The sequence below is a fragment of the Budorcas taxicolor genome, chromosome 1 (assembly GCF_023091745.1).
Source record: "Budorcas taxicolor isolate Tak-1 chromosome 1, Takin1.1, whole genome shotgun sequence".
Classification (NCBI taxonomy): domain Eukaryota; kingdom Metazoa; phylum Chordata; class Mammalia; order Artiodactyla; family Bovidae; genus Budorcas; species Budorcas taxicolor.
Window position 1 is genome coordinate 146069768 of NC_068910.1, and position 12561 is coordinate 146082328.

The 12561-nt window shown below is 38.2% G+C and overlaps 1 protein-coding gene across 1 annotated transcript in view; it reads left to right on the plus strand.

Annotated features, from left to right (window-relative positions):
• The first annotated feature begins 200 nt into the window (after positions 1-200).
• Positions 201-12561, plus strand: part of LIPH (lipase H) — a 50904-nt gene continuing 38543 nt past the window's right edge. Inside the window, exon 1 of the mRNA XM_052646992.1 lies at positions 201-267. Within this exon, the coding sequence (XP_052502952.1) occupies positions 201-267 (67 nt within the window). The remainder of the gene's footprint in view (positions 268-12561) is intronic.

Genomic DNA, 12561 nt, shown 5'->3' on the forward strand with positions numbered 1-12561 from the left:
GCATAAAATTGTGCAAGGAGAAATACACCTGACCTTTTATTGAAAGGAGGAGGAGTCACATATCCTGAAAGGGTTGGGACCCGCTGCAGTCCCTGGGGAACTTCCTGTTGTCACCGCACGTCGTCGGGGTTAGTTATCTAAGCTCTGAGTGTAGAGGCTAAGACTCTGGGAAGAAAATCCTTCTTGTGAATGTGACACACATGGGTTCCACTTTCCACTTGCTGAGATTATACTTCCTCCTTAGTTTGATGTGCTTAGTGAGATCAGGTAAGTCATTTATTGAATAGTTTTCTTAATTGTTTTTTAAAAATTTACTCTTACTGTCATTTTATCATCCTAGTTCCTTCACTAGACTTTCCAAGTGTCATACAGTTATTTTTTTTCAGGAAAGAAGATATAGAGTAACCTTTTTCTATTTCTGAAAAGACTTTCTTTCTCCTCAGTAGTAAAAGAAACTGTTATTCCTTCCAATTAGCCTGTTCTGATGTACAAAAATGAAATATGTTGAAAAATCTAGAGTAGTGTTGCTTTCTTTCATAGTTAATTTTTCTGTGCTTTTCTACTATGAATTAAGATCATTTATTTCCTGGGGATTTAAAATTTTTACTTTAATATCCATTACAGACAGTGTAGGTTTTTATAGCTTTCACGCATCAAATGTTTATTTAAATTATTTTCATTAAAAAAAACCCATGATTTTATATGTGTAAAACCTCTCAGAATGGTGTCTGGTATATTGATAACAAAATTATTGTACTTACAGGCATACATATATATAAAATTATTAATCATAACGAATAAATAAAAATTAACACAGTAATGTTTGCAACAAAGTAACAAAAATTAAATGAAAAAAATTAAATAAAAAGCTCAGCACTTCTCAGCTTTTTAGAATCCAGTACTTTTTCACATAGTTTAAGTAATGAAGATTGGTATAATTTTTCTGAAGGGAAGTATACTATACATTAGGACCCATAAAAATATTCATGTCCTTTGAACTAGTAAAACCATTGCTGAGAATTTGTTCTAAAGAAATATCTTGTAAAAGAAACAAAAAGAATCTTTTATACAAAGATGATTCTATGTCATCTGTAATCTCGAAACTAGATACAACAGAAATGTTTCTACATACAGGAATGGATACAGTAACAACTTTTTAAAATATGTAACCTTCAATATAATTCTGAGGCTATGCAGAAATGTGCAACCATGTTTATAATATAACATATCATATTATAAAAGAAGTCAAAAAAGCAGAACTCAAATTTGTAGGTAAACTAAGATTACAACTTAGTTGTAAAATCATGCCAAAATCATGTATGTATGCCTGTAAATAGTTTCAATGGGAAATGGAAAAATTATTTGTTATTATTTCAGGCTTATAATAAATTTTTCTTAATTTGTGCTTTTGAAGTTGATTTAATAGTAAGTTAACATTAAAATATTGATAATATTTGGAGAGGGAGGTGGGAGGTGGGGTTCAAGATAGGAGACACATGTACGGTAGTAGCTGGTTCATGTCAATGTATGGCAAAAACCACTACAATATTGTTAAGTAATTAGCCTCCAGTTAAAATAAATGAATTAAATTATTGTAAAGAGACATTAAAATAAATTAAAATCTATTAATTAAATTTTAAATAAATTAAAATAAACAAATACATTTACCAAAAACAAAAAATAAAATATTGATAATATTTTAAATTGAGAGGTCACCATTTTAAAGTTTGTGTTTATTATCACAATTTTTTTTTAAAGTAAAATAGATTTAGAGATAGCTAAAGAGGAGTGGGAACTAACCTTAATACAAGAACCTGATGGCATTTTGTGGGTACTTTCTTCAAGTCTCCCATTATATATTTCAGTTACGAAGTTGGAACTTAATTTTTTGTGACCTGCCTCTTTTAAAATATCTTTTTTAATTTTTAAAACCAAGTCTAGTTGATTTACAGTGAATCTACCTGCCATGCAAGAGACGCAGGAGACGCGGGTTCAGTCCCTGGGTCGGGAAGATCCCCTGGAGGAGGAAATGGCAACCCACTCCAGTCTTCTTGCCTGGAGAATCCCATGGACAGAGGAGCCTGGAGGGGTTCGAAAAAAATCGAGCAGGACTAAGCGACTGAGCATGAGTAAGATAAGTTATTATAAGATAGTGAGCATAGTTCCCTGTGCTATACAGAAGGTCTCTGCATGTCAGTTAACCTCAAATTCCCAATTTATCCCTCCCCCATCTGGCAACCATTGACCTGCCTTTTTGCGTGCTAAGTTGCTTCAGTCATGCCTGCCTCTGTGCAACCCCATGGACTGCAGCCTGCCAGGCTCCTCTGTCCATGTGATTCTCCAGGCAAGAGTACTGGAGTGGGTTGTCATGCCCTCCTCCAGAGGACTTTACCAACCTAGGGTCTGAATCCATGTCTCTTCCTAGTTCTTTACCACTAACACCATGTGGAAAGGTTTTCCTTAACATTATCTCATCAGTAAAGTCTTGCTTTAAGTCGTTCCACAAGACCCACTGCTACCTAATGGAACCCAAGCAGATCAAGATACATCATGATAAACTTCCATAGCTAGAAGGAAAATACTTAATTATTGCTGTAAGCTAAATCCAGTCTTCTTAGTATTTGCAAAACTGTGATCTGAGAACGTTCATGGGGGAGGGTATTAAATAATAGGCAGAAATTTTCAATCACAGATACAGTTACTTATTGTTTTTCCCTTCCTTGGCTTGCAGTCCAAAAATGAGCTAGTGATTAAGATGTGATTCTGAAATCCCAAGAATACAAGTCTTTTACTTTCAGAGATTTTTATTTTGTTGCTCTAACCTTCATGAAATCATGATGGGAATTTTGGCCGTACTCTTACCAGAGTACGAAGCAATGGCTGGCACACTCTACCAGAATCATTTGCAGAATTTGTTGAAAATGCAGACTATCTCCAGAGACCCAGACTCAGCGGGGTCTGGGGTGAGGTCCTGGAATCTGCATGTTAAACAAATTCACAACGCTTTTCGGCTTGCAGGTGGTTCAAGGAACAGAGGCTGATAAATGTTATAATTTTTTAAAAAATTTTATCCTGGACTATAGTTGATGTACAATGTTGTGTTCATAAGTAATTTTTAAAGTTACCCTGCTATCAAAATTTTGACCTATAACAACTTGTGCAAAACTAGGTAGATATTTTCCTAGAGAATACCTTTGTGCCAAATTAGAGAAAGAATTATTTCCTCAAATATTGGAAACTCCCTTCAGAATGATTTATAACTCCATGTGTGTGTGTGTGTGTGTGTGTGTGTGTGTGTGTGTATGCACGCCACTGTGTGACTCACCTGTCTCCAGGAGAAACAAAGGTGACTAAGAGGTGGAGCATGAAGGTGCGTATTTTTTGCACATGATTAAGAGATAAGAGTAAGGAAATTTGGCATCTTGTTTGTTTTCTGGGTTATATCCTAAAGAAATTCAAGCTGGTCAATAAAAGCAGAGACATCCTTCCAATGAAGAAGGCATTCAGCCCATTTTTTTCTTGCCTGTCTCTGCCAGTATAAAAGAGAAACAAAGATATTCCATCAATTTTGGCCCTGGCTAACTGTGAACCCATCTCAGTCTGGCTCAGGATGGATTTTTAATGCCAAATTTGGTGGTGTTCTCTGCATAAAAAATGTAAACTGAGTTACTTTTCAGATTAAAAAGAAAAATCAGTAGAATTTCATTATAGGAACATGTCACCTTCCCCTTCCACTTCTCTCTTCAAAGTAGGAGTCCAACTCATTTTCTAATTTCTCCAAGTCAAAATTTCTGGACTAAAGAGATGTTTATTTCTGAGACTTGGAAGTTCCTGCAGAACAATGTTTTTAAGCAAGCTTAAGAGTGTGCTCAAGTGTGGGTTTCTGGAAAGCTCCTGGCTCCATCAGTCAACATGTGGTGGGCTGTGTGTCCTGGACACTGACTTGGCATCCACTGCCCAGAAGGCTAAATATTCAACAGTGTATTCCTTCATCTACATCTGAATCTCAGTATTTTTAGGCAGTATCGAGTCAATATACCTGTCTGTGGACCTCTGTTCTAAAGAAGTTATTCATACACATTTGCGTCATGTTTAGAGGTGGGCGAAATGAGAGCTGGAGCATGCCTTGGAACCTAAAACTTGATAGGAAAGAAGTGTAAGTCAGAGCCCTCCCTGTTTTACTTCCTGACTCAATATGGTGCATCAGGGTGAAATTAGGTAGAATTTTACTGCTGTCACGGGGGTTTGGAGGTTGGTGAACTGAACTTCACCAATCATGAGTCTGAGAGAAATTGACACTTTGACTTTTGATAAGCTGACTCAACCATATGGAGAAGTTTAATACGAACCTGTCTTTGTTCATTGACTCTCATCGAACCTCAGAGCCTTCTGTCCTCTTGCCCCACTCACAATTGCTTTATCGGTGGGGTATTTCCGCCTACAGTTCCATCGTCTCCCTTCACAGACACCTCTTTGGATGTGAATGAAGAGTTTCCTCTTTCTGTAGGAGTTTTCCCCAATCAGACACGTGGGAGCTGAAGTCGGTTCTTCTAAAGGCAAGTAGAAGCCAAAAGCCAGAACTGAGCATGACCCCAGGATAGCACGGGCATTTAGCATCAAGGCAGTGTATCTTGCGAATACAGAGCCAAAGGATCCCTTGGAAGTTTATATCAGAAAGGAAGCAAGGTTGTCAGTGATCAGTCTGAGGGAATCACACTTTTCTATCCAACTGAGACTCACTAGAAATAAGGCAACCTAGGGAAATAGATTTCTCCCTGTTTTTTTGGTTGTAGCCTAAGGAAATGTAGCTGGTGGATAAAAACAAGAGATGTCTTTCCAACCAAGAGAACATTTTGTGTAACTAACTCAACTTTCTGTGGTAAAACAAAATGATAATTTAGTCCCTAAGGCTGAGAATAAGAGTAATTTATTTTGCACAGAAACAGCTAGCCAGGGCTTTATTTAGCTTGCAGTGGTAGAAAATGGAGGTCTGTCAACCTCAGTTTCCAAGGTGAGAGAAAGCAAACTGGAAAATTAGGAGCCTGATTTGATTGTGACCGAAAAGTGAAACTTCTGCCCAGTCACCTCCAAAAGACTTTTTATCTTTTTTTCACTTAAAAAAAATAATTTTATCTATTTATTTTTGGATGTACTGGGTCTTCGTTGCTGCTCGGGTTTCTTTTCCTCTAGTTGCAGCAAGTGGAGGCTACTCTCTGCAGCATGTGAACTTCTCATTGCAGTAGCTTCTCTTGTGGAGCTCGAGGCTCCAGGAAGCATGGGCTTCAGCAGTTGCAGTTCCCAGGCTCTAGAGCACAGGCTCAGGAGTTGTGGTGCACAGGCTTTGTTGTTCCGAGGTATGTAGGATCTTCCCGGACCAGGATTGAAACTGTGCCTCCTGCATTGGCAGACAGATTCTTCACCACTGAGCCACCGGGGAAGCCCCACCCTTTTTAAAAATTCTTTCCATGCAAGTGTGAAATTACAGGAATAATTTAAAAAAAAATCAGTTTTATTAAGATATTATTCACATACCATACAATCCACCCATTTAAAGTGTTTTCTAATAGATTCACAGATATTTGCAACTGTCACCAGTCAATTTTAGAGCTCTTTCATGACCTCAAAAGGGAACTGAATACCTTTTACTGTACCCCATCTCGCCATCTCCTCCCATCCCCAAGCCCTAATCAACCACTAATCTACTTTCTGTCTGTATAGATTTCCCTATTTTGGACGTTTCATATGAATAGAATCATATAATATGTGGTCTTTTGTGACTGACATCTTTTACATGTTATAGTATTTTCAAGATTCATCCTTATTGTAGCATGTGGAACCATGTTTGTTACCTAAAAGGTATTTATTAGCCAAAAAAACCTGCTTGATATAAAGGTGAAAAAACATCTATCTGATCAACATTCTAATTACAAGAGTAAAGTATAGTTGGTGATGGACAGGGAGGCCTGGCGTGCTGCGATTCATGGGGGTCGCAAAGAGTCGGACACGACTGAGCGACTGAACTGAACTGAACTGAACTGAAAGTATGGTTATTTTCAGGTCTTTAAAAAAAATATGTTTCTTAGTTTATTTTTCTGGCTGTGTCAGATCAGGTGGCAGTTGCAGCACACAGGCTGTCTAGCTGTGGCACTCTGGCTTAGTAGTTGAGGCTCATGGGCTTAGCTGCTCTGAGGCATATGGGATCGTAATTCCTTGCAACTGCCCCTTCATTGCAAGGTGGATTCTTAACCACTGGACCATCAGGGAAGTCCCTGTTTTCAGATATTTTAATTAAAAGAAATGTAAATTTCTTGATATATTAATTTTTTAAAATCAGGGTTGTCTTTGGTTAGTAAGAAAGTCCTGGAGAATTTTTCTTAGGTAGACACCTCTTGTCCTTTCAAAGGACCTCTTGTCCTTTCAAATCAGCTAGTTTGAAGATCTTAGAATTTCATTTCCTAAAGGAATGCTAGAGTGGGCTAAATGGCTAGGAATAAGGGACCAACTTTATTTTAATATGAGCAAATTGATGATCCAAATAGATAATTTGTTTTACCTTGTCAGGGAGAAGAACCTCATTTGTATACTGGCTAATAAAGCTTCCCTTTTCCAAATCCTTGGTTGAATTAAGGAAACTAAAATGATGGAAGGAAGGAATTTATTCAGCACTTGTTTAATGTCAAATTTCATACTAAGTGATTTATTTATTTAGTCTTCATAATCCTATGAGATCAATACTATTAACCCAATTTATCAATATCATTAACAATTACTAGTTTGGGGGACTTCCCTTGTGGTCAAAAGTGGCAGAAAGTGAAGAGGAACTAAAGAGCCTCTTGATGAAGATAAAAGAGGAGAGTGGAAAAAGCTGGCTTAAAACACAACATTCAAACAACTAAGATCATGTCATCCAGTCCTATCATTTCATAGCAAATAGATGGGGAAAATGTGGAAACAGTGTCAGATTTCATTTTCTAGGGTTCCAAAATCAATGCAGATGATGATTGCAGCCATGAAGTTGAAAGACACTTGCTCCTTGGAAGAATAGCTATGTCAAATCTAGACAGTGTTTTAAAAAGCAGAGACATCACTTTGCTGACAAAGGTCTGTATAGTCTATGCTATGGTTTTTTCTGTAGTCATGTATGGATGTAAGAGTTGGACCATAAAGAAGGCTGAGTGCAGAAGAATTGACACTTTCAAACTGTGGTGCTGGAGAAGACTTTTGACAGTCCCTTGGACAGCAAGGAGATCAAACCAGTCAATGTTAAAGGAGATCAACCCTGAATATTCATTGGCAGGACTGATGCTGAAGCTCCAATACTCTGGCCACCTGAGGCAAAGGGCTGACTCCTAGGAAAAGACCTTGATGCTGGAGAAAACTGAGGGCAAGGGGAGAAGTGGGCAACAGAGGATGAGATGGTTGGATGGCATCACTGACTCAAAGGACATAAATTTGAGATATGTTAAAACTCAGGGAGATAGTGATGGGCAGAGAAGCCTGGCATGCTGCTGTTCATGGGGTTGTGAAGAGTTGGACAAGATTTAGTGGCTGGAGAACAGCAATAACATCTGGTGCTCCAATGATTAAGACTCTGCACTCCTAATGTAGGCGGCCTGGCTTCAATCCCTGGTCAGGGAACTAGATCCCACATGCTGCAACTAAGACCTGACACAGCCAAATAAATAAACAGAAAAATAAATAAAATAGTTGCTAGTTTTTTGGCATCTACAATGTATCATGTAACACTTTAGATACTTCACAGACATTTTGTCTCATTCTCACATCAGACCTGACAGCCAGGCTGGGATTAGAGTGTGGCAAGTAAGGCACTCACCAAGTGCAACGTTTGGAAGGGACACCAAAATAGTAATCAAGATAAGTCAACTTATGACTTTTTAATGCAATAAAATAGTCTATTTTTGTAATATTTTAATGCAACACAAGGGATACTTTAATATCTAAATATTTTACTGTCATTAATATTTAATGCAAATGATAATATGCACATCATTAATAATGTATATTATCATGCATAGATGATATTTTAATGCAATATTTTTAAAAGATCAAAATCAACACAAATCTATGATGAATAGAATGTCAAACATTTTACTAAGATATATTACTGATCGTTTTACTTGTCGGTGTTATTGTACAACAGAAAAAATCATTTCTAATTGTCTTGCATTTCTGGGTCCATGACAACTTACTTCCTTGCTAGGTGGTTTATATTATGAGGTGACCACAGTGTATGAACAGATTAAATAATGAAGGGCTATTTTTCACTTGGTTCAAAACATGGGAGACTATTTTGATAAATGTGTGTATACTTATACAAATATGTATGGGTTTCCCAGGTGTGCTAGTGGTAAACAACCCGCCTGCCAATGCAGAAGACATAAGAGATGCAGGTTGGATCCGTGGGTTGGGAAGATCCCCTGGAGAAGAGCTTGGCTACCCACTCTAGTATTCTTGCCTGGAGAATCCCCATGGACAGAGGAGCCTGGTGGGCTACAGTCCGTAGGGTCGCAAAGAGTCAGACAGGACTGAAGTAACTTAGCAAAAGTAACTTAGCACACACATGTAAATGCGTACATTTACATGGTGTGTTTTTTTCTTTTGCCTTGGGCTCACTATGACTCTGCAAAGCACTGCCTGACAGATTGGCATTATTATGATCATTTTACACATGCAAAACTGAGGCCTGGAGAGGTTAGGTAATTAATTAAGAGAAATCACATAACTCGTAGGCAACGGCGTTGAACTTCAAATGTAGGTCTGTCTCCAAAACCCAGGCTCTTTCCAAAATTGTGTTGTATTTTTGTGTAAGACATTAGACCAGAGTTGGGAAGGGCTTCCCAGGTGGTGCAGTAGTCAAGAATTTGCCTGCCGGTGCAGGTGATGCCAAAGACATGGGTTTGATTCCTGGGTCAAGAAGATCCCCTGTAGTAGGAAATGGCAACCACTCCAGTATTCTTGCCTGGAAAATTTGGTTAAGATATTCGACCAAAGCTGGCAAACTTCTGTAAAGAGCCAGATAGTAAATATTTTCAGCTCTGTGGGACAGTGGTCACTGTTAAACCACTCAATTTTGCCTTATACCAAAAAAACAACTAAAGACAATATGCTAATGTTCATGGCTGGATTTGGCCCATGGGCAGTCATGTATTAGATTATAATAAAGTATCTCAGGCACATATAATTTATCTCTAAACATGTTATAGCTAGCTTTTCCTGACATCCTATTTGAATATGTTCCTTTTAATTTAACAGAAGGAAGACAGTAAATGATAATCAGGCCTGCCCTACACAAGGGTCTAAATTCATCGCTGGATGGGAGACATCACCCATCCAGCTGTAATTTTCCGACTGTCAACAGGAAATGCCATTTCAAAGGGATTGAATTTCAAAGTAGTCTGAAGAGTAAAGGCAAAGTTTCTCCCCTTTCAAGTAAACTCTAATAGAAGAGGTTAAGCTTTAGAAACCAGTTTAACATGTTCTGCTGAGCTGTTAATACTACCTCTGAGCAAACTTGACTTTGTAACAAAACAACAAAATAAGGAGGTTTGCTTTCTGAAGGCATGTGTGTGTGTGTGTGTGTGTGAGAGAGAGAGAGAGAGAGAGAGAGAGAGAGAGAGAGAGTTGCTCAGTTGTAGTGAGTAGCCCTTCCCTTCTCCAGGAGATCTTCCTAACCCAGGGATCAAACCCGGGTCTCTCTTACAGGCAGATTCTTTACAGTCTGAGCCACCAGGGAAGCCCAAAGTAAAATGTAAGGAACTATATGAAGCAATGTAACAAGTTTGCTACTCACATACATCTACTCCTTACATGCTTTCCAAATTGCCTGAGAATTTCAGGCCCAACAACAAGACAAGTTCTTGAGCTTGGTGCTGGGTACACACTACTAGACTAAAAACAACACAGTGCCTGCCCTAGAGAAGCTTAAATTAATTTGTAATGTAGTCCAAAATAAGATAAATGTAATATATCCTTTTAAAAGTGGTGTTAATTCTGAGAGGAAAAGGCTTAATAACTTAAAGCAATTTTAAACAAAGATCTTTGCGGTGAAAAAAAAAAAAAGAACTTTGCGATGGAGTGCACAACCTATTGTTTGCATATGATTTTCCAGGCTGTGTCTCCTGCAGATATACTTCTAATAATTTCAGTCACAATGCATTTCATGCTTCATTTACTTTATAAACATTATGTCATACACTATATAGTATTTATATGAATCATTCTGAATGGCTGACTAATGTGTTAACAGATTGATATCCATTTATCCAGGAAATAGTTGAAGCAGGCCCTGTTCTTGGCACTGGGAACGTAAGAATGGATAAATGGACAAATAGATTAGTTATCTTGGAACTTATGTGCTAGTGGGGGAAGTTATATCAGAAAAGGAAAAAATGTTTCAGGTTTGTGGTATGAAAAAATAAGTAATATTTAAGGGTAAAAATGGAGTGCAATTCAACACAAGAAGGAAGTAGAATATCTATAAATCCTGGGGAAAGCATATAAAGTCAGAGCATCATCTAGGCCAAGGAATTTACTTACAGATGAGAATAATATAGTGAATATGTTATCCACTAGCCACCCCACACTTTTCCAACTTAAAAAAAAAAAAAAGAGTCAACTTCAGTTGTAACTAATCAAACTGCATCCAGCAATGTCTTGGAACAATCAAACAAAAGAAACAGGATAAAATTGTCCTATTGAAAAAAATCAACAGTTTCTACCAGCCCCAGAGCCTGTGAGGGTTAGATCAAGGGCAGGCCCTCATTCCTAAGGCTGGTTCTGTCCCCCATGCAAGTTTCTTGAGCCTTGGGCACGGCTGGGGTTGGGTGAAGGGCCATCCAGGAGCCTGTCTTGAAAGCAACATCGAGTCATTCAGGAGCGAATGGAGAAGGCCAGGCAAAGGACTCACTGTGAGCAATGATCTTGTATTTTCTAGAACTAAAACTACATAACCAGGGAAATACAGTTCTAGAAGATAAATTTTATATAAACTTCATTTTCTTTATTCATGGCAGTTCCTGTTCTGTAAAGGCACTCAGACACTGAAGTAGCAGTTACTGGACCATTGCTTGGAGGGGAAATAAAGGGTTAGGTTCTGAGGAGCCTCCGGTTACAGCATTTGTGTTGACTGATCAATCAATACATAATCTGATTTTATATGTGTTTCTGTTTAAAGACACCATATTTAATATATATCATGGACTTGCTAACATTGAACTCATGGCCAGCACTATGACTCATAGCTGAACAAAGTTTATGTAACACATTTTCTCTGTAAGGTAATATCACAGCCTTTATGAGTTTAGAAACTCCAGCCAGCAGTTGAGGACTATGTTTGGGGGATTTTAAACAGAGAAATCACAAAGAAAAGGCACAAGAAGCAAAAAATGTGGCAGTAAGAGGCCAGGAAAAGGACATTTGTTGCAAGAGCTGAAACAGGAAGGCAGAGTGTTGGTGTGTTTGACCACTGCTGAGAGTGTCGCTTGGAGCAACTCAGATTTTTTTTTTTTGCCACTCGGCACGGGTCTGTGCATGATTGTAAAAGCCCCTCAAGTATTGATTTCAGGGGTTACAAATACATTTGGGTTTTATTTTAGGTTTTTAGGTAGAGTGTTTACTACTGTGCTTTATCACTTGCAAATATTCTGCATTCTTATTCTATATGCATTAAATGTTATATAATTTTTTTATTTATTAAAAATTAAATTTCTGCTCTCAAGGGCTTCCAGTCTGCTGCTGAGATGTGGGTGGCAATCACACTCTTCTTTCCTCTGGGTTTTAACCAACTGAAAAACTGACCCATGGCTAAAAGTATCAGCTTTATTTTTGACATAGCTGGATTTCGAAAAAGTGGAAGCCAAATCGTTTTCTGCTTCTAAGGCAAAACAGAGGTCCCCTGCTGACCTTTCCCCAAGTGGCAGGGTCTACCTGTCACCAGGGAGGAGGATAGAGAAGAGAAACCATGGAAGGGAAAGGGAAAGAGGGGGCCCTCCTTCCTAGAGAGTGGAGTGGGCATCCCCTGGATGAGGCACACCCAAACTACTGAGATGCAGAGCAGGGGTGAGAAATGTTTGATTTGGGGGATTACAAATAAATTTTGAGTAGGTGAACTCACAAATATGGAATTCATGAATAAAGAGGACTGACTGTATTTTGACAGAGGGAACCCAAAGTGTATGTTTGTGCAAGTGCATTTGTGTTTGTGTTCTTAAAAAAGGGTTAAGGAGGATATACAATACAGGAGGCAACACGTGAGCAGTAGCTTTCTCATCTTTCTTGGTAGATTAGGAGGAGCTAGAATAGATAACACTAAATAGATCAGAAACTCTCTCTGAGTCATATACCAGTACACAGAGGCTTAAATATTTATTTTTAAACTGAAAAAGTAATCACCAGAAGAGCTAAAAGCAATTTTATAACTAATAAAAATCAGGAGGTAGACACTGGATCCGAGAGAAGTACTGAGTATGCTAATGCCCTCATCATTCATATCAGAAAGTCATTAGACACTATCTCGAGTTACTCAAGCAAGGACTGGAGCAT